This window comes from Poecile atricapillus, chromosome 1 (assembly GCF_030490865.1).
Source record: "Poecile atricapillus isolate bPoeAtr1 chromosome 1, bPoeAtr1.hap1, whole genome shotgun sequence".
Lineage (NCBI taxonomy): Eukaryota > Metazoa > Chordata > Aves > Passeriformes > Paridae > Poecile > Poecile atricapillus.
The window spans coordinates 69,624,626-69,643,440 of record NC_081249.1 but is presented as its reverse complement, the minus strand read 5'-3'; the positions used below and the strand labels follow the sequence as shown (position 1 = coordinate 69,643,440).

Sequence of the window (18,815 nt, the reverse complement as noted above, 5' to 3'; positions counted from 1 at the left end):
TGCAACCTAAACAAACATGCAGCTTCTCACCACCTAACAGCAACATTAAAATTATAAAAATATACAAAATAATTTATGTACAACAGCTGTCACATTCACATCTGAACTGAGGGAATCCCAGAAGTCTCTGCTGAACCATTTGGCTGTGGTGGCTTCCGATAGTGAAGGAGGACTGCACCCTTGCTGAGACACCCCAGCCCAAAACCCAGCACAAAGCCACTGCTCCTGGCAGCACCATGAGCTCAGACAGAACCATGGTGGTGTCCTGCTCTGCTACTGCCCTGGGACAGGCTGTAAGCTTGTGCAGAGGGAAAAGAGGCACAGCTAGGAGAAATAACATTTAGAGCTGCCTCCCACAAAAACCACCAGGACCTATCCATCAGAGCCCTTAAATTAAATCCATTTTTATTTTTAACTATAGCTAGCTAAAGTAAATACATAAAGTATGGGAGCACTCAAGGGACACAGAAGAATATATGCAATAAAATGTTATTCTTCTTTCTATAAGGCAGTTTAAAATTTCAGAATAAAACAGCCTTAGCACTTCTTGGGGAAAGAGATTCTCATTAGGACATGCTTCACATGAATTACAGTCACAGTCCAGCACAAAAAAGAGACAATTTGTAGAGCACTTTGAAAATGTTAGGCTCCTATCTGTACCTTGCAGACAACACAAGCTTTTATGTAGCTGTTACTAAATGCTGTTCCCACAGCTCTTAAAAGGGTAATACTTTTTGTTTGACTGGGCAAAAATGCTGAGTTTCATCTCACAGTCCTTTCTGGTTCTTTCTTTTAGACCTTTACAGCTCATAAAAGCCCTGGAAGACATTTTCAGAAATATCCAAAGTCTGCATGCTGAGCTGCACCTAAGTTCACCTAATTACAGATGGCAGAGATTAAACCTTAACACTTTAATACAACAGCTCAGCATCTGCACAGGTAAATTCAAAGAAATAAAGATATTCTACCTCCCCCCAAAATTTAGGTTTTACCATCTGTACCTCTCCCTTGGCATGAGTGAAGGACTCTCATGGACACCCACTTAGCATCTGACAGCCCCACTGCCAGGCTGTTGATAGGGAAGACTCACTGCAGCTAGTAAATTCCTGTTTACAGTCAATTCACTGCCATTTATGGCTTTGGAAACTGTAACTGACACCTGCCCAAACAGCAGGAATTTCCAAAGCTTCACTGGAACTCAAGCTCCCTATTCTGTCAAACAGTAGAGCCCTTAGTATAAAAATAAATGAGGCAGCATTCAATCAGTGTCTGCAATTACTTGTTAAAAAGGCAACATCTTGGAAACCTCTTGGGTTGTTTTCTTGGCCAGCCACTATGCTTACACTCCAAGAGAGGAAAAAGGCACATTTCTCAAAAGGGACTTTATTTTCTGAAGTGCAAACTAATTTTATTCCAAGGGTAACTACTGTATTTATGCTACTTCTATTGGCTTGATTTCAAAACAGTGAAGTGAAGAAGGCTTACAACTACATTTGGACTGATCTTAGGCTGCCTGATCAAAAGCAAACATTCTTATTGAAGTAACTTTGAATTGACAATAATGTATTTGTTTCAGGTGGAATGATTAAAAATAGAAACTGGATGACTGTTCTGTTTATGTAGCACTCAGTTACTGCCATTCTTAAGTGTTGTATAAACAACCCCTTCCCGAAATGTAAAAGCTAAAACTTCAAAATTAATAGAATTTGATCTTTTTATACTGCCTGTGGCTAATTACTTAAAACCAAAACAAAAATACACAGTCAAAACCAATTTACATTTTGTTTATTTTTTTTTTTTTTCTTTAAATACTTAGAGCACCTTGCTTCAAATCCTTCCATTGAAACCTATCATTGAGTCTTTTATACACACTGAAAGATGCCGGTCAACTGCCTCAGCTTTTGGAAGGCAACAGTGAAGCCAGATTAAAATAACAGTTTAGATGAAGCCAGCCTTGCAATCCACAAATTGCTTTTTACATAGGACAAGTTACGCCAACATGCTAGCCAGAAATAACCTTGGGCTCCTTCGGAATGCATGCATAAAGTTGAAATAAGGATCAAGTCCCACAACATTTAAAAACAGAAAAATAAACTTGTATTTTAAATGTTGACAACAGATGCTAGGGAGGAGAGCTAATTCCAGTGACTGGTCCGACAAACAACACAAAGCACGATAGCCAAAAGTGCTAGAACAACAGGCTCTGCTCTGAATATTAATTTGTTTTCCAACTGATAATTGCAAAGCTAACATTGACACAACATAGTCTGACAAGGAAAATCTTCCATCTCATTTTAACAACAATTCTGCAAGGAGTGAATAGAAAGCAAGCAGACAGAATATGTAATTAGGTTCCATACTTGAAGTATTTGGTCTCCAGCAAGAAGTCTTCCATCTCTGGCAATGATCCCATCTCGATAAACCTCTTGAATGACAATGTTGATCAAAGGTGTTTCATTGCCACCCACTATGCTAATTCCTAATTCAATATAAGGATTGGACCGATGAATTTCAATAGTAGTGATCTCTCCTTCAGGCAAGGTAGGTGGCTGTTGATTTGCTGCCAATTATTTTTAAAAAGAAAGACAATTAATATATTTTCTACCTCATTCACTTCCAATAAAATAAATCACCAAAAGATAATGTAGACAGGCCACAAAGCAGCAATTTCACAAAAAAACTAAACCAGTGCAAATGGATCCGTTCTACTACTTGTTGAAACCCCTAGCTTGTTAGAAAGGAAACGATGACTTAGTAGCATCCATGCTTTCTGAAATGACATCATTTGGATTGGAACAGGATATTCTGAACCCTTTGGATCCCATCCATTATAATAAATTTCATATGCTTCACTGGGTGACATGGGGATTTGCACTTGGTGATGATGATAAAAATGTATTTTAGGGGTTACCCCATGATAACCTCTTTGTCTTGCAACTGCATGAGGAGCTGCTATTGAGTTACTTGGTCAACTGAAGCCCATTTCTGAAGCAAACATTGAGAGGAAAAAGGAGACTGTTAAAGGATGGCAAATATAGAGGAGAAGAAAGGGGATGGGACCACCTTCCTCTGTGGTAAGGCTCAGCACTTCCTCTCTAAAATCCCAGATGCTAAAGGTGTTACTGCTCATTTGGTGCAGATGGGTGCAGGAGTACCTCAGCTACCTTTTTGCTTGAGCAGGACAGCACTCTATGTGAGAAGGCTGCTGCTCCAGTTGGGGAGAAATGGTGAAGAGGGAAAAACAAATCTCATCTTAGAAAACAACTTTTGGAATTTTAGAGGAACTACACTCCTTCCATCTCACTGGTAAGGCCAGTCCCACTAACAGATTAACATGAACTACTGCACCATGACACAATAAATGATGATACAGCACCACAGTAGCTGGCATACACTCTGAGATATTTCTTTCCTTCCTGTGACTTTATCTCAGTTGTAAACTTGTACATAATCAAAACCCACTAATATTTCTCCAGAAACTGCAAAGGAAAAGAGCCAAAGATGAAGATGCACATTCACAGTTGGTAAGAGACAAGCTCTGACACCACAAATGTTTCCACATCTGATAAAAGAGACTTGAGAAGATAAGTGATGACATACTGTCTGTTACTGTGTTCTCCTCAAAAGGCGGATTGTCGATGCCAGGCTCGTCTGCCCAGGCGGGCAGGGCGGGCGAGGTAAAGCTCGGCTCAGCTGGCACTATTCCCTGATCAGCGTCCGGAGATAAACTGCTGGGCTGCTCTGGCCCACCAAGACCACTCTCACCCTCCGCTTCAGCTTGTAGCTTGCTCGTTTTCCTTCTCTCCAGAGCAACTCTCCGATGAGAAGCTCCAGGACACCTGTAAAGACAACAGTGATATCATGCTTCAAGCCTGCAGCCCTGTTTGTAGCCCAAAACACTCAAATATTTCACTGAGTTAAATCAGTCAAACCAAAGCCACAGCTTTAAACACAGCATAAAAAAATATTAAACACACTGAATTTTAAGGCCAAAATATGTTTTAGTGGACAAAATCCCAATACTGCTTTCTTCACAAAACTTCTACTAGGTAGTATTGTGGCCATGAACTCAATGTGCTGTAACAACTTCTGAATGTGGACTTACTCTGTTACTACAGAATGGTTTGGGTTGGAAAGGGCCTTAAAGTTTATCATCTAGTTCCAACCCCTCTGTCATGGACAGGGACACCTTCCACTAGAAGGTGGATTTAGTACATTTCAATTTCTGGAAGATAACCTTCTGGAAAAATTAAACAGGATTATAAAAAATAAATCCATGTAAGAGAAGCCCTGTTCCAAGACACAACTGGAGACTCACTGAAGTGATCACCTTTCACCTTAGTAAGCCAAAAGAACTAAGCATCCTATTTTCCTGGGCTCATTCAAAGGAGGAAAGAGATGAAAATGTTATCTATATTGCAATCTAAGTGTTAAAATAGTGAAAGAAAATTCTGCTTCTCTAGCAGTCTGTATGAGAGGTCTAGCAAAAGTAACAGCTCTGTTCATCATCATCTCTTGGGCCAATAGAAGGTGTTCTCATCTCCCTCCTGTCTCCTGTTTTTTCTTTCTGACTTCACATAGCAGGTGCAATTTTTGTTCCCCTTATGCAACAATGCTCCTTCAGCATTTGATGCTTTTCACTACAAACTCAGCTTTGTAAGTTTCCATTACTCTTAATGCAGTATTTTTTTTTGCTTATGTTTAACAGTCTACAATAGCTTATTGCAAAAAAGGGCTGTCAGATGCAAATTTATGGAAAGCCTTCATTTATCAAAACGTCTTGCACTTTCATGCACGTAATTAGATGTGGACATCAATCTTACATCTGCCTCTGTGACAGTTTTGCCAGTGTCTGATAAATCACTTCTTACAGTATTTGATGTCCTTAAAGTTCCTGCTTCTGAAGCTGCTGACCACCTAAAAATGCTCATACTGTAGTAGTCAGAAAAAAAGGAACCACATTCTTGAAAGGATTCAGTGTTTGGGAACTTGGCAGATCTTTGTAACAAAAAAAAAGAAATTATTTATTCTTGCAAGAGAAGAAATGTGTTAACAGAGTAAAAGACAGCAGAAGCCTAATGACATCCTAACTTATTAAAGCAGAATGTTTTGAGAACCATGATTCTGTTCTGACATTCTGTAAAAGGGATTTAGTAATTATATGGTTAGACTGTTTCAGCATGGATTTTGAAGATAACCTGATAACAAAGTTTTCAGATCCAAAGAATGTTGTTAAAGGTTTTGTGACCCCCAGCCATGTTACACATACATAACATTATATATATATATATATATACACATATATACCTGAAGATACCTTTTTTTCTTTTAATTATGTACATGGAATGATAGAGTCATTGTGGTAGGAAGGGATCTTAGAGATCATCTAGTTTAAACCCCCCCTGCCAGAGGCAGGAAGCATCTTCTACTAGACCAGGCTTCTCAGAGTCCCATCCTGCCCGGCCTTGAACACTTTTAGTGATGGGGCATCTGCAGCTTTTCTAAGAAATACTTCCACCCTCACAATACAGAAATTCATCCTATTATTTAACCTAAATCTACCCTTTTTCAGTTTAGAGCCATTCCCCTTAACCTCCCTATCACTACATGCCCTTACATAAAATCCCTCTCCAGATCTCTTGTATCCCTTTTAGGTACTGAAAGGTGCTATAAGGCCTCCCTAGAAATTTGTGTTCTCCGTGTTTAGAAAAGTAGAGAAAGGTAACCCAAATATACTGTGAAAGATGCATAAAAACATACACTGTTCATATTATGACATGATGCATTTCAGCAATAATTCCTTGGGGCTTTTCCCAAAACAACTGCTGGTAACTTTGTTCTTCCAAGTTAAGAAAGTGTATGCAGAAATAAAGACAATTATTTGAAAAGTTTTGCTTTGTGAAAATGTTTCTCTTATTTTAATGACAGAACACAACCCTATTTCTTGGCTTTGCCCAGACAGTATTTACTACAGAAAACCACTGGTATAGTGGGAGTGATCAGCCAATATATCTGTGTGGTGGCCAGAGACACAATTACAAGTGAAAATCAGCAGGAAATTTTTATCATTGACCATTTCACAACGCAAACCTCAAAACAACAGTCCCAAGAGACCAAGAAATAGAAAGATGCTGTCACTTCCCTCAGTATTTCTAACACACTTTAATTTGATGGGTTAGCCTCATTGCTCCCTCAAATCTTAACATTGGCAACAGAAAAAAAAAAGGAACAATCCTTAACATCACTCACTTCTGCAGCAACACAGGAAGGGGTAAATGCTTTTGCAGAGAAAAACTTTTGTCTGCTGGGAGCTCTGACAGACATGCTCTCCCACACTGATTCACAAGAATTTAGGACAAAACCATACCAAGCTGCATGTCCTTGCTGTCCCTGAACTGCTGTGCTATAGAACTGGTGATTTCTCAGCAAAGAGGTAAATAAACAGTTCAAAACCAACACTGTCAGAGAACCATGCTTCAATCCTCTGAGCCTGACAGCACAGTCCAGCCTTAGTGGACTATTTCTGTGAGCCAAACACTTTCTTAGATACCTCCTACAAACCACTGTACTGCTGTTGACTCAGACTCAGCCATCTCACAAAGCCTGAGGAGCCCAAAGGACCTGCTCGAGGTGGCAAAGCACACCTTAGAGTTTTGGGGTTTTTTAAGCTGTGTCAAACCAGGACAGCATAAAACTCATCCCTGGAAGTGTCCTATTTCTGTCAAAGCCTCCAAAACCACAGCCAGGTCCTCCTCCACCCTCCTTCACAGAGCACATTCTCCCATCATTACCTGGCAGATGATGAAAGTCATCACACAAAATAGAAATAGATTTGAGGTTTATTTTGGCCAATGATATTTAATTATCATTTCAAAAGCTAGTACAAGAAATGTAAACAGGGTCCTGAGTACACCTACTCAGATCAGTGGAATCCCTTTCATGCAGCACTGTATGAGGCAAAAAAGGGCAAAACTTCACAGATTCTTCCCCAAATTAACCAGTAATTGTTAAAGACTCTGAATTTCAGTCCAGTAGAGTGCAACCGCATTGCCAAGAAAGTAGCAGTCTAGTGGAGACATTAATTCACGTCCAGTTCCTAGGTCTTTAAACACAGCCACCTACCAAGCAGCAAAGCCCTGTCTTGGTATTCAAGCACAGCTATATGGAGATTTTTTTCTTTCCACTTGCAGCATAAATAGATTTTCGTTGTCAGTAAGAATGTATTATTCACAAACAGCAAAACCATACAGCAATCGTAACAATTAAGCACCAATAAATCTCTAGAGATGCACACTTTCACTAATACCAAGTATCTGGGATAAAGAACATTTTGGTCTAAACCTTGTAACAAGTTATGTACACAGATGGGCATCTCGTTATCAAAACAAGCTTTGAAGACTGGATTCCTTTACTCATAAAAACGTTCTCATAAAACAAATTGTACAAATAAGGGTTGAATTCAAACTTCCAGAAATGGTATTTCATACCTAAATACAAAGTCAGAGTATCTTGTCTAGGAGCAAGAACAAAGGCATGACTGCTTTAAGAATTTTTAGAAATTCTTTCATTTCTTTCATAAATCAGGACACTCACGAGTAAGAGTCCAACTCAAACTATTCTATGACAGTAAAACTACCCAGCTAAAGCAACCGAGTGATGTTAATGGGAAGACTGAAGGGCAGTTATTCTAGAGACGCAGAATTACCTTCTGCTTGTACTCAACTTCTTCCTCTACCCTCTTCAGCACCTGCTTCTGCTCACTTCTGGATGGTGACAAAGTATAGCTTTTACCTTCAATTTCTCTTAATTCATATCAGACAAAGAAGAAAAATGGGTCTTTTTGTTTGGTGGGTTTTTGTTGTATTTTTTTTACAGCCAAGTCTGCTGGATTTCTCATTTAAAAGCTGACTTCTTGGAACACTATCAGCAATCCCTCTTCGCTGATAAAAAGAGCTTTCATACAAAATTAAGATGTCGTTTACAGGGTATTTCTGTGGAATAACAGTAGGAGCATGAAAAGCACATTTGCTCACTGACTGCTGAAAAGAAAGAATTCATTGTAACCTACGCCATCAGCTTCTGCCCAGTCTAGTGGTTTGATAAAAGCAAACACACTAAATAACCTCCAAGCAGTTGCACTAAATCATTTTCCAAGCAGGAGCTGTGTTTAAGGAAAGACTGCAAAGAAGCAAACCAAGTGCCTTTGCTATTGCTCATAAAACTTTGCAAGCAAAGTGACCTTAAGCAGTAATTCTGGCAAGATTTACAGCTGCAATTCAAAGTAAAACCTGGTCCTGCTTTGGAAAGTTGAGTTGGGTCTTAGTTTCTCTTTTGACAGGAAAAAAAAAAATAAAGAAAAGAAATAAGGAAGGGGGGGAAAATGAGGCACCAGCAATTATCTAGGTTTGGGAATCAGAGAAGACTAAGGAAAAATAAAACAAGAGTGATTTTGTTACATACTTCTCTCTCGCACCCAACAACGTGAGAAGGAGTCAAGTGGCTTCAGAGAAGAGAGCAACCACCGATTGTGTACCTTTCCAGCAATGGGTAGAGTCCATAGGGAATGTAAAAACTATGAATCTGTTGCCTATCCACTTATTCAAAGCAGGGTTAAATCCCATAGATCCTCTTCACTTTCTGGTGCTCCACAGTGCCAGGCAGGGACAGTGCCTGCAGCTAACATGGGAGAGAGCGGGAAGAACAGGGCTCACCAGCACTGTCATAAACACTAAAATAAATGGGATTGCCATGATATTGAATGACAAAAACCTGTACCTTTACAACTTGTCTTCCCATGGATTTTGCTACTCTAAATCCATATATATGCTGTGGACAATAGCTCAATTGCTTCTTTAATACAAAAAAATGCAATCCTATACAAGGTTCAAACTTAATTTGACATAAAATTATCTGCAATGTTACCCAGTTGGAAAAATGTCTCCATCCAAAATGGTAACTTAAGCTACCATAGGGAAATACAGGAGATGAATGCTAAAGCCCAACTCAAAAGCAATAAACACGCTACTCAACCCCCTCATTATAAAGTGTAAGAATTTCATAGTATGTTTTTGTACAATAGACTTCTTTCACTTCTGAAAAAGCTGTAAGAATTAACTCAATTAAAATCATACACAGAAAATCTCATTAACTTTTTGTCAGATTTTCTTCTCATAAATGTACCTTTGATATTTAGAAATTACAGAATCACAGCATCAATTAGGTTGGAAAAAACCTTTGAGACCACAGAATCCAATCCATGACCAAACATCACCATGTCAACTAGACCATGGCATTGAGAGTCATATCCAGTCTTTCCTTAAAAGAACTCCAGGGAATGAAACTGACACTTTACCAAACATTAACAAATTTTCTATACTGAGTGACTGAAAAACATGTCAACATGACTCATATGACTCATATGGTTCTTCCCTTTAAACTGTATTACGTGCACTGCGTTTAACTTTAAAAAAACAAGTTTGCAAGTGAATGCAATGAAACTCAAGAGTCTGAGAAATCAAGACTATTTTCTGTGTGCAGTGAGGTATCATGGAGTGCAATTAGCGACTGTGAAGTAATCAGGTTTGCGTCTGATGCTTCTCATCTCCTTGTGGGAGCATCTTGCAGTAATGCTCCTTACACTCTGAGGCACCTGGTGGATACAATGACACTTTCTTCCAGCTTTTATACTCAAATGAAGCCAATAAAAAGACACTGGAAAACCCCAGTGTGAAGGTTTTTAGACAGTGAAAATTAACCAACCATACAGCTTTCTTTAGAAACAGAAACCAGCTCATGTAAATGCTTGTTGAAACTGGTTTGTATTAATCAATTGTGACAATTACAATAACACTGAATTTTCTATTTCTTTCCTAAATGTAATGATCAGTAGTAGAAGTTTACTGGATTCACTAATCCATATAGAATTAAATTCAAACTATGCAGTTGCTGCCACCATTTATGTCAGCAGTGATAATTTATGGGTGTTCAGATGTTTGCAAATAAACTTAATTGAAAACTGTAAATCACCGTATACTCAAAATGTGTATCAGCCAAGATAACCGAGGCAACAGAAGGAATTGAAAATGAGCAGCCTTCTGCAACTGAAAGCTTTTTCCCAGCCGACAAGCAGGAAAAGCCTGTGACTCAGCTCACTTGGATTCCATGATAACCTTGTGCATTAAGTAAGTGGATATTTCATGTATACTTAAAGAGTGCATACACAGTCTTCTTTGTACAAATAAGTTACATGACCCTGTTGTAAACAGCCCTAATATTCAAAATAATGTCAACGAAGGAAAAAGGACTGAAGAGGTGAGGGATATAACAGTGGGAAAGCAGAAGATGAAGATTTAGCAGTAGTCTTGCTAGCATTTTGCCTTTCATTAAAATCAAATCAGTTAAATATCAGGATTATAAATCATAAAACAGTTAGGCCTCTTCACCACCCCCAAGTCATCATATAGATCAGAAATTACTTGCTACTAGTAAACAAGCAAGTGCTTAAGCTATGTGGAGAATTAAAAATAAAAAAGATAAAAACCTAAAGAGAAAGGCTCCTAATTAGTCCCTGTACCTCTCTGACATGGACATCATACCACAGCAACCAAAAATACCCAGGCAGCTCCACGTTCATCACAGTCCACAGGGCTGCTGCCTGTTCTGCATTCCCAGGGTCCTCCCAAACTCTGAATCCCCAGAAGCCCTCATGACATGTGGAAAAAGGAAGAGGGCACATGGAAATATGAACATGAACAAATGAAAGGCAGGTGATATCTACCCTTTTCCCCTTCTCTGCAGAGCACCTACCAGCATGCACACCTGTACCACACACATGCTCCCCAGCTCCTCCGCAACATCACTCTCCACCTGAAGATGGTTTCCAAGAGGCTCCAAATGGACAAAGACCAAGACTTGGAAAGAAGTCCATGGAGTAGGTCCATGCACCTCTCAAATGAACCTTTCTGTCTGAGTGGTCACCAGTGTCCCTGGACTGGACTGAGGGCAGGCAGAGAAGGCCCACCAGTCCTGAGAGATATCGTGTCCATCTGCCTACCTCAAAGCAGAATCAATTCTGATGTAACTATTCCTGATGAAAGTTTAACATGTTCATAAACCCTTCTGAAAATGAGGAATAGACAATTACCACCTAACCAATCTATGCTGGTGCCTGACCATTATAAAGCTTTTTCCCCTAAAATCTGAACTTGTTCTTCTTTGTTCCTAATGCACCAGTTCTCCCCTCTCTGCAGACAGTTTGCACATCTTTAATTTTCCCACTTCCTCAGCCTTTTTCCCCCTACTGTAATCAACTGCCACTGTATTTATTTTTTTTTTTATAAATAATTTTCTTCAGACCTCTAATGATCCGTGTCATTCTCCTTATGGCTATCACCAAGCAGTCTTTGCTATTTTCTGGTGTGATGTACAAAAAAAGGGTAATCCAGTGCATTGCCTGTGCACAGTTACAGACTGACCAATGACTTTCCATTTCTACTGTGAATTAAAAAGCCATCACCAACTCTCTCCCCCTCTCCTGCCCACAATTTCTACTGCTACACAAACATCCCACAAACAAGTCTTTAGGGAAAATGCAATGCAAGCATCTGCAGCACTCACCTGTTCTTAAGATGTGCTGCCAGGTCACATCGCTGCATCACTTCCTGACACACAGAAGAGAAAGGGCACAAAACAAAGAGCTTGTCTAACAGTTTATGAACAAGGATGCTGGATTTTTTGCAGAGTTTAAAATGGAGTCTTTTTCGATCCAGTGGGCAGAAATCCTTCTCCTGCAGAAAGTTCCTTAGGCACTTGTAGCAGAAAGTGTGTCCACAGGGAGTGTCCAACGGCTGCAACAAAGGCTGAAGGCAAATGTGGCAGACCAAGTCATCATCCACTTCGTTCTGGTAGTTGTAGAGATGGTTCTCCCTTGTCCAGTGCTGCTGGCCACACTCAAAGCACAGAGGGTTCAAGGAGGCATTCTGCTCCACTGCAGCCATGTCATCACCTGTAGTCCCCATTTTACACCTAAGAAGGCTGACGGATCCTTCTCCTCTTCCTTCTCATAGGATGGGGATGCTCACAGCAAAGCTACTTCTTCCAGGGTGACTTATATGTACTCTTCAGTCATTTTCTGAAACAAATAAATAGAAATTATACATTTTGCAGGAAATATGGAAGTTCTCTTCAAGACATTTGACTTCTGGGTTTACCAAAATACAATAGCAAGATAGATCAGGGGAATATTACTGTTTTCTGAAAGTTTGTCATAGAAAAGAACAACAAAACAGCTACAAATACAAATCCTTTTACAGTATTTACAAACATTTTATGGCTTCATAAGGGCTGGTGCAATGCACAGTCTTCACCTGCAAGAGGACCATTCTGTGACAGCAAGGGCACCGCATTATGTATTGTCACACTAGAAGCATGCAATTAGCATCTGGCACAAAATACCCTATTGTGGAATGACGGTTATATGATCAAATAATGAAATGTGTTCTCTAATGAGAGATAACAATTTTAATCTGGTCCTACTCTTGCTTTTAGGATTTTGACTATACAGAATATTAGGTAATTAGTAATGTTCTAAATACACTGCATTGAAAATAACAGCAAACGGCTTACCCCGATTCATTCCATTAGTAATATTGCAGATACATCAACACTTACTTCTAGGTTTTCTCTGTGGATTGCAACACAGTAAGAAGGACAGATTCTATCCAATATGCCCCATCTGATTTAGTACAGAGGACAGTAGAAAAAATATGGAATAACCTATTCATATGAAACTACTGGTTTCAAACAACTTACTTGTTTTGCTTATTACCTAACAAACTTACAGCACACTCAGTGTGGCAAGAAAGGACTCTAGGTCTGTCACCACGGGATTTATTTTCTAAACTTTTTATGTTGTTAAACTTTGCCCCTTATTAAAATTGCTGCTTGGGCAGGAAGTTGTGCAGCCATCAGTCTGCAATTTCAAACACTAAATCCTTATCCCTTCCAACCTTATTCACCCTTATCTCCCTTACAGAATCACACTGCTTGACACACATAACGTGATGATTTAGAAAATAAAACAAGTTTCCTCACAGTCTTAAGACACCTCCATATTTGTTAATTTTGGTAAACATTCTCACTTGTGGGGGGAGAAAAAAAATCAAATTAGAGCAATGCTTACTTTGTACCTAAATTCTTTATTGCAATTCAGCAAGCAACACTCATGACAGAGACTGTTTTCTAGCAAAGCAACAGAAAAGATACAGAGAAATGCAGTTCTAAACATATATTCTGAAATTCATGTGGAACACACACATTTCCCCATGTCTTACTTTTTACGAGATTCACTATTTTGATTTTTGCCCCTTAACCTCACAGAGCCAAGCACAAGACTTAGAGCACATTTTACAAGGATTATTATATCCTTTGACGCAAAAAGGATTAAATAGTAATTTGTAATCCAGGCTTCTATTCTGCTGTGGAAATTGATGCTCATCATTGCCCTGTCTTGTAGTAGATAATGTGCACCTTCTGGAAAGGATTTCACAAGAGAAGAGCATAGCAGTTCTTTGTTGCTGGAGCCTAAGAACGCAAAATGAGACCCCAAAAGAGATTAGTCAAAAAAACAGCCTTAAACATATTATGTAAGAGCTCAAAGATTGGAGAGCAGATAAGGAGAGCAGTGTATGGGGCCCTCGTGCTCAAACCACAGCTCTCTCGCTCTGCATTCATGCTGCTGGATTAACGCAGAAGGGATGAGACCCATCTAATGGCTGGTCTTTATGTAATGCAAAATAAACCAGATAAATGTTCTAGAAAAACACCGCACTGATTTGTGACTTTACCAAATTACTTTGTCAGTTGAGGCACCAGGGGAGGAATATATGGCACGAGTTGTATTGTACTTGGTGGTACCTGCAACACCAACAGGCCCTGCAGAGCAAAGTAACACACAGAATCAGCAGCAAAAACCACTGTACAAGTGTGCTGCCGAAATTGTAGATCTGTTCCTACTACTGGCTACAACCAGGACTCTTTCTCCTTCTCCAAGCAACCAAAAACCCAAGAAAGGACTGAGTCTAATACACAGAATCATAAAATACTCTGAGTTGGAGGGGATCCATCAGGATCATCAAGTCCAACTCCTGGCCCTGCACAGGACACCCCCAGCATCACACCATGTGCCAGAGAGCATTGTTCAAACACTTCCTGAACTATGTTAGGCTAGTACACTGACCACTTCCCTGGGGATACCATTCTAGTGCCCTCTGGGCAAGAAACTTTTTCCTGATATCCAACCTAAACCTCCCCTGCCTCAGCTTCATGCTATTTCCTTGAGCCCTGTCACTGGTCATGAGGAGTGTGAATATTGAAACTTGTTCTTCCACTTCCCACCCATGAGCATGTTGAAGACCGTCAGTGAGGCTATGGAAAAACCCAACACCATTTTGTGCACTACTGTAATGGAGATCCAGTTAGGACTCACTCCTGAGTGTGACCATCCCAAATTCACCTCCTTGAAGGCTTCTAGCATTTGTATCCTTTGAAGTCTGTGTAACTCATGTGGCAGCCCGTGACAGAGCATGAGTCAGTGTCATACAGTAAATATACCCATGAGATATTATGACCTCAATAACTGTCTATAGTCAAAGATATCCGCACCTCTCTTTTAGGAGGCTGTAATTAAATCCTTTTGTCTGTTTTAACCAGTTCTTTCATGTAAAATCAGAAAGTTATTGAGCAATCAGGCATTCACTGCCTTGTAAAAAAGTATGATGACAAGCCTTCTCTCTTGGGAAAGGTATACCCAGAGCCAGGCTCTCTTTACTGTGATCACAAGAGCTTGCCCACCACTGCAGGAGGTGAGCAGACACACCTGCTCCTATGGCTGACCCATCCCTGCAGCTGACATGACCACCCTTCTACCACCTCTCTGCCAGCAGAGCAGTGGAAGAAAGAGACAGATTACAGAATGAAGATTCAAGAGAAAAACAAAATCTCACTGCCACCAAAAAAAACCAAAAACCAAAAAAAACAAACCCCACTAAACCAACAAAAATAAATAAATAAATAAAGACACTACCACCACCCCCCAAAAAATAAAATTAAATAAAAATCAAGATTTCTTTACTTTCACACTGCTGCACTGTACTTGGGGCAAGCCCATTCCATGACTAAGGAAACAATCATCAGGATTTTTATTGAGCATATACTGTGGCTGCCAGTTATTGATTTCAAGACATTTTACTGTCTGTTCCCAGTGCAAAATATCAATTTATTTACAAAGTTCACAAACACAGAGTTTGTGGACTGAGCAACAGCTGGGATGACAGGTTAGGTCTAAATTTCCCTGATGCCAAGTACTATATGCCTGAAATCCACAGTAACAGAGCACTGCCATTTATACTACCCTACTTCAACCCTCTTACTGTATCCCTTATATTATTTTCTGTCTCTCTTATCATAGCAGATCACCAGCTGTACAGGATGATAACAGCCCAGGAAAGCTGCAAACAAGAAAAATAACCAGAATTATAAAAAATATGAAGTGGGTAAAAGAGCCAGCCAGGCCTGTTATTCAAGTCATATAATTCCCTAGAAAATAATTTTCCCAGGACTTCATTAAAACAGTCAAATAGTGCAGGTGGTGCCCTGTTTCCAGTTTTAAATTACAATCCACTTGGGAACTAGGCAAGACTGGACATCCAACTGTGCAAATTTTTATTTTAGTTCTTTAAGTGAAGCATGCACAAGAACGATTCTAGACTGAGAAAGACAGCCTTATCCTTAGGTCTCTTCTAGTTCTGATTTATTGATTGAACAAACTTTCTCTGGAGAAGCTCAACACATTTTTACAAAAGCATTAGATGTCAGGCTTTATACCTACATCAGATTTCACAATGTTTATTCCTTCTGTCTGAATGGGCACTATTAAAAAAAAGAAAAGAAAACCACAAGCAAACTGGAATTGTAGCAAGAAGTTAACCTTTTAACTGTAGTTGCCTTTACACAAGTCACAAATAATTAACACTAGTTCCAGTTTGGAGTTCATGGAAACCTGTATTTTGCAATTAATGCCCTCAGAGATTGCTTCAATCTACTTCTAAGTTATCTTATTAAAATCCTAGAGATTTACAGCCCATTAACTGACCATTCAAGATTTTATAGAAAAAGTACACCCCAATAGTAAACAACAATGAAAAATATTCATATTACCAACTAATCTCTCTAAAAATGATCTTTAATATTTTCTATATTCTATTTTGCTTACAACTGTCTATGCAATTTTCTCAACCAAAAGCAAATGTCAAAAGAACACCCTGAGATGAATGACACCCCTGTTCCTTTGGAGGACTCCACTGTTCCTGTATCCCAAAGTGGCTGGGATGCAAATCTCAGTTCTGCACCTAAAAACTCTCTAACCAGAGGGATGTATTTGCACCGACATCTATCTAATATTGAAACAATGGTTAATTTCTTCTGTGTAGTTTAAACCAGCTGCAAGTGAAAAACTGTCCACCTGTATTTTCCCCTTGATTAAAGGCCACTGGGTATTGGTTGCTTCTTCTCTTCATCCCAGGGGAGAAGAGATACCAAAATTTTGCTGCCTGCTGGCATCACAGCAATACCTTAATTCTTCCTTTTCCCTCTCCAATGTGGCAAGGGAGCATATGGAAAAAATTGTAAGAGCTACGGCAAAGGTTTCATGTGACCTTAAATTCAGGCGGTCCTGTCCTGGCCAGGCAGATTTGACCTTGCGAGGCAATACATAACACACATCAATCAATAACTCTGAACAACAGCACGGTCATCACCCTGGATTTCAGGAAAGGTTGGCTTAATTTTAAAGTGTCACAGAATTTCCACAATCTGTTCTCCATGGACAATAGTCCCTGACTGCCTAAGCTAGCTAGGAAGGGTCTCATAATTCCCAAATTCCCCTGCTTTATTCAAATGCCACAGCTGTGAACAGTATCTCTGAGCAGTCAGGAGTGGATTGACACAAGCCCCAGGAAAGAAAAACTAGACAGTGGTTAAAACCATTGCTTAAAACCACATCATAACATTAATTAAACATTAGCTCTTAGTTCCCAGTCCAGTATTCTTCACAGGAATTACAGCATCAGGCTGATGACTTGCAACTACTCTCAAAGCAGACCCTAGCTTAAGTGAAAGAATAAAAGACAGAAGAAATTAATAAAAAACATAATGAGAACAAATGGCTAGCAAACATCACCATAGGGGAAAAGTGTTATTTCCCATCTCCCAGTAAGCGTGACCTAGCTCATTAGATGCAATCTCTACTTTAATATTAAAGCCATATAGCAAACAAGTGAAGCAGTAGTAGCAACATGTATTGACTTTATGATATCTATGTTAATTATACTGATATCCAAGGGCTATACTGCCTTGAAACACCAAACCCCGATTCAATCCTTGTCCAAGGTGATAAGGCAATAATTCTGTTAGACCCCTCCTCTTTTGAAAATGCAAACAAATGAAAGTTTTGTCAAAACATGACACCTGGCATCTCCAAGTCAAAAATCTACAAGAGATGGACAGGGCACAGCAATTAGCCTGGGACACTTTTTGCTAAAGCTGCAGCTCCACTGTCACTGCATGCCAATTACCCAATACACTTATTTTTTTGTGCTGATGAGCAACCTCTTCCATATTTTTAAGTGGTTCAGCAGAATGACTGGAATTTTTATATTCAAACTAAATAATATAGTGCCTGAATGGTGACTTTGTTCCACTGAACCACAACCTGGCAACGCTGGGCTTGCAGTAAAACCACCTCTCCAGAGATTCTTTTTTGCCTCTGTGCTAGTCTTTTTGTTCCATCAAAGGAATGCCCTCACAGACAAGGAGTCAGCCCTAGAGCAGGTGTTGATGTGGCATCATCCCTGCAAAGGCAACAGGTCACAGGTGACAGTCTTCCCTTCCCATCCCAGGGGTGAGGGTTTTTATATGCAATTCCTCAAAAAAAAGTGCACAAGCACTCCCTTGCCGGGTATTTTCACAGTCCAGCATTTTTCAAGGATGCAACATGAAACCCTGCTTAAATCTGACAAATAAGGAGCATTTGGGAAAATTAACGGGACTGTAAGTTGTGTTTTGTATTTGTGGAGTGCTGCGTTTCCGTGGCAACTGGGGGCTATGGGCTTTAATTACCATCGCAACGTTAAGGGTCCCTGCTGCACAGGGTGTGAGATGCCGCCAGGCAGGGGGACCGCAGGAACAGCGCCTGTGCTCCCCTCTCTGCCCCACAGCTGCCTGCAGAGCTCGAGGGGATCTCAGCAACAAGCACACCAGAGAGCAAAGAGATGTCTGGAATGGGGAAAACGAGGGGAAACACAAGACTGACCATCCTTCGATGTCAGAGATGACAGATGACGCCCACCTCCCAAAACCACCACCTCAAACCAGGGATGCTCGACATCAGGGGACGACAGGAGGAAAGAGGGACTTGGTGCCCAGAGATAAAACAAGCGGGCAGCAGGTTTTGCTCAAACAGGCAAAGATCCTGCTTGCAGCCATCTTCTATGGTACAAATGGAATGGCTTCTATTTTGGGACCAGGAGATTAAAATAGCTTTACTTTAGTCAAATTGGTCTCGAATGAGACCGGAAAGATAAGGACTGTGACTGTACGGAGGTCCCTGCAATGAAATATCCACTCTTTATAGCAAATACAGAGCTACATCCAATAAATCATCTCAGAATAGAAGAAAAGGAGACAAGTATGAAAAAAGATAGAGCTACACATTTACAGATTAAATTTTGCAGTCGTACTGAACAAGAGTAACTGAAAAA

At 39.9% G+C, this 18,815-nt stretch overlaps 1 protein-coding gene across 5 annotated transcripts in view; it reads right to left on the bottom strand.

Annotated features, from left to right (window-relative positions):
• Positions 1-18,815, bottom strand: part of LNX2 (ligand of numb-protein X 2) — a 59,675-nt gene that overhangs the window by 14,655 nt on the left and 26,205 nt on the right. For 4 of the 5 annotated variants that reach the window (XM_058832849.1, XM_058857661.1, XM_058849528.1 and 1 more), the window contains exons 2-4: positions 11,617-12,130; positions 3,601-3,839; positions 2,361-2,560 (exon numbers count right to left, since the gene is read on the bottom strand). In XM_058832849.1, the coding sequence (XP_058688832.1) occupies positions 2,361-2,560; positions 3,601-3,839; positions 11,617-12,017 (840 nt within the window). In that variant the 5' untranslated portion in view covers positions 12,018-12,130. Of the gene's footprint in view, positions 1-2,360; positions 2,561-3,600; positions 3,840-11,616; positions 12,131-12,624; positions 12,742-18,815 lie in introns of those variants that run through there. The other variant, XM_058841178.1, reaches the window with a different exon arrangement.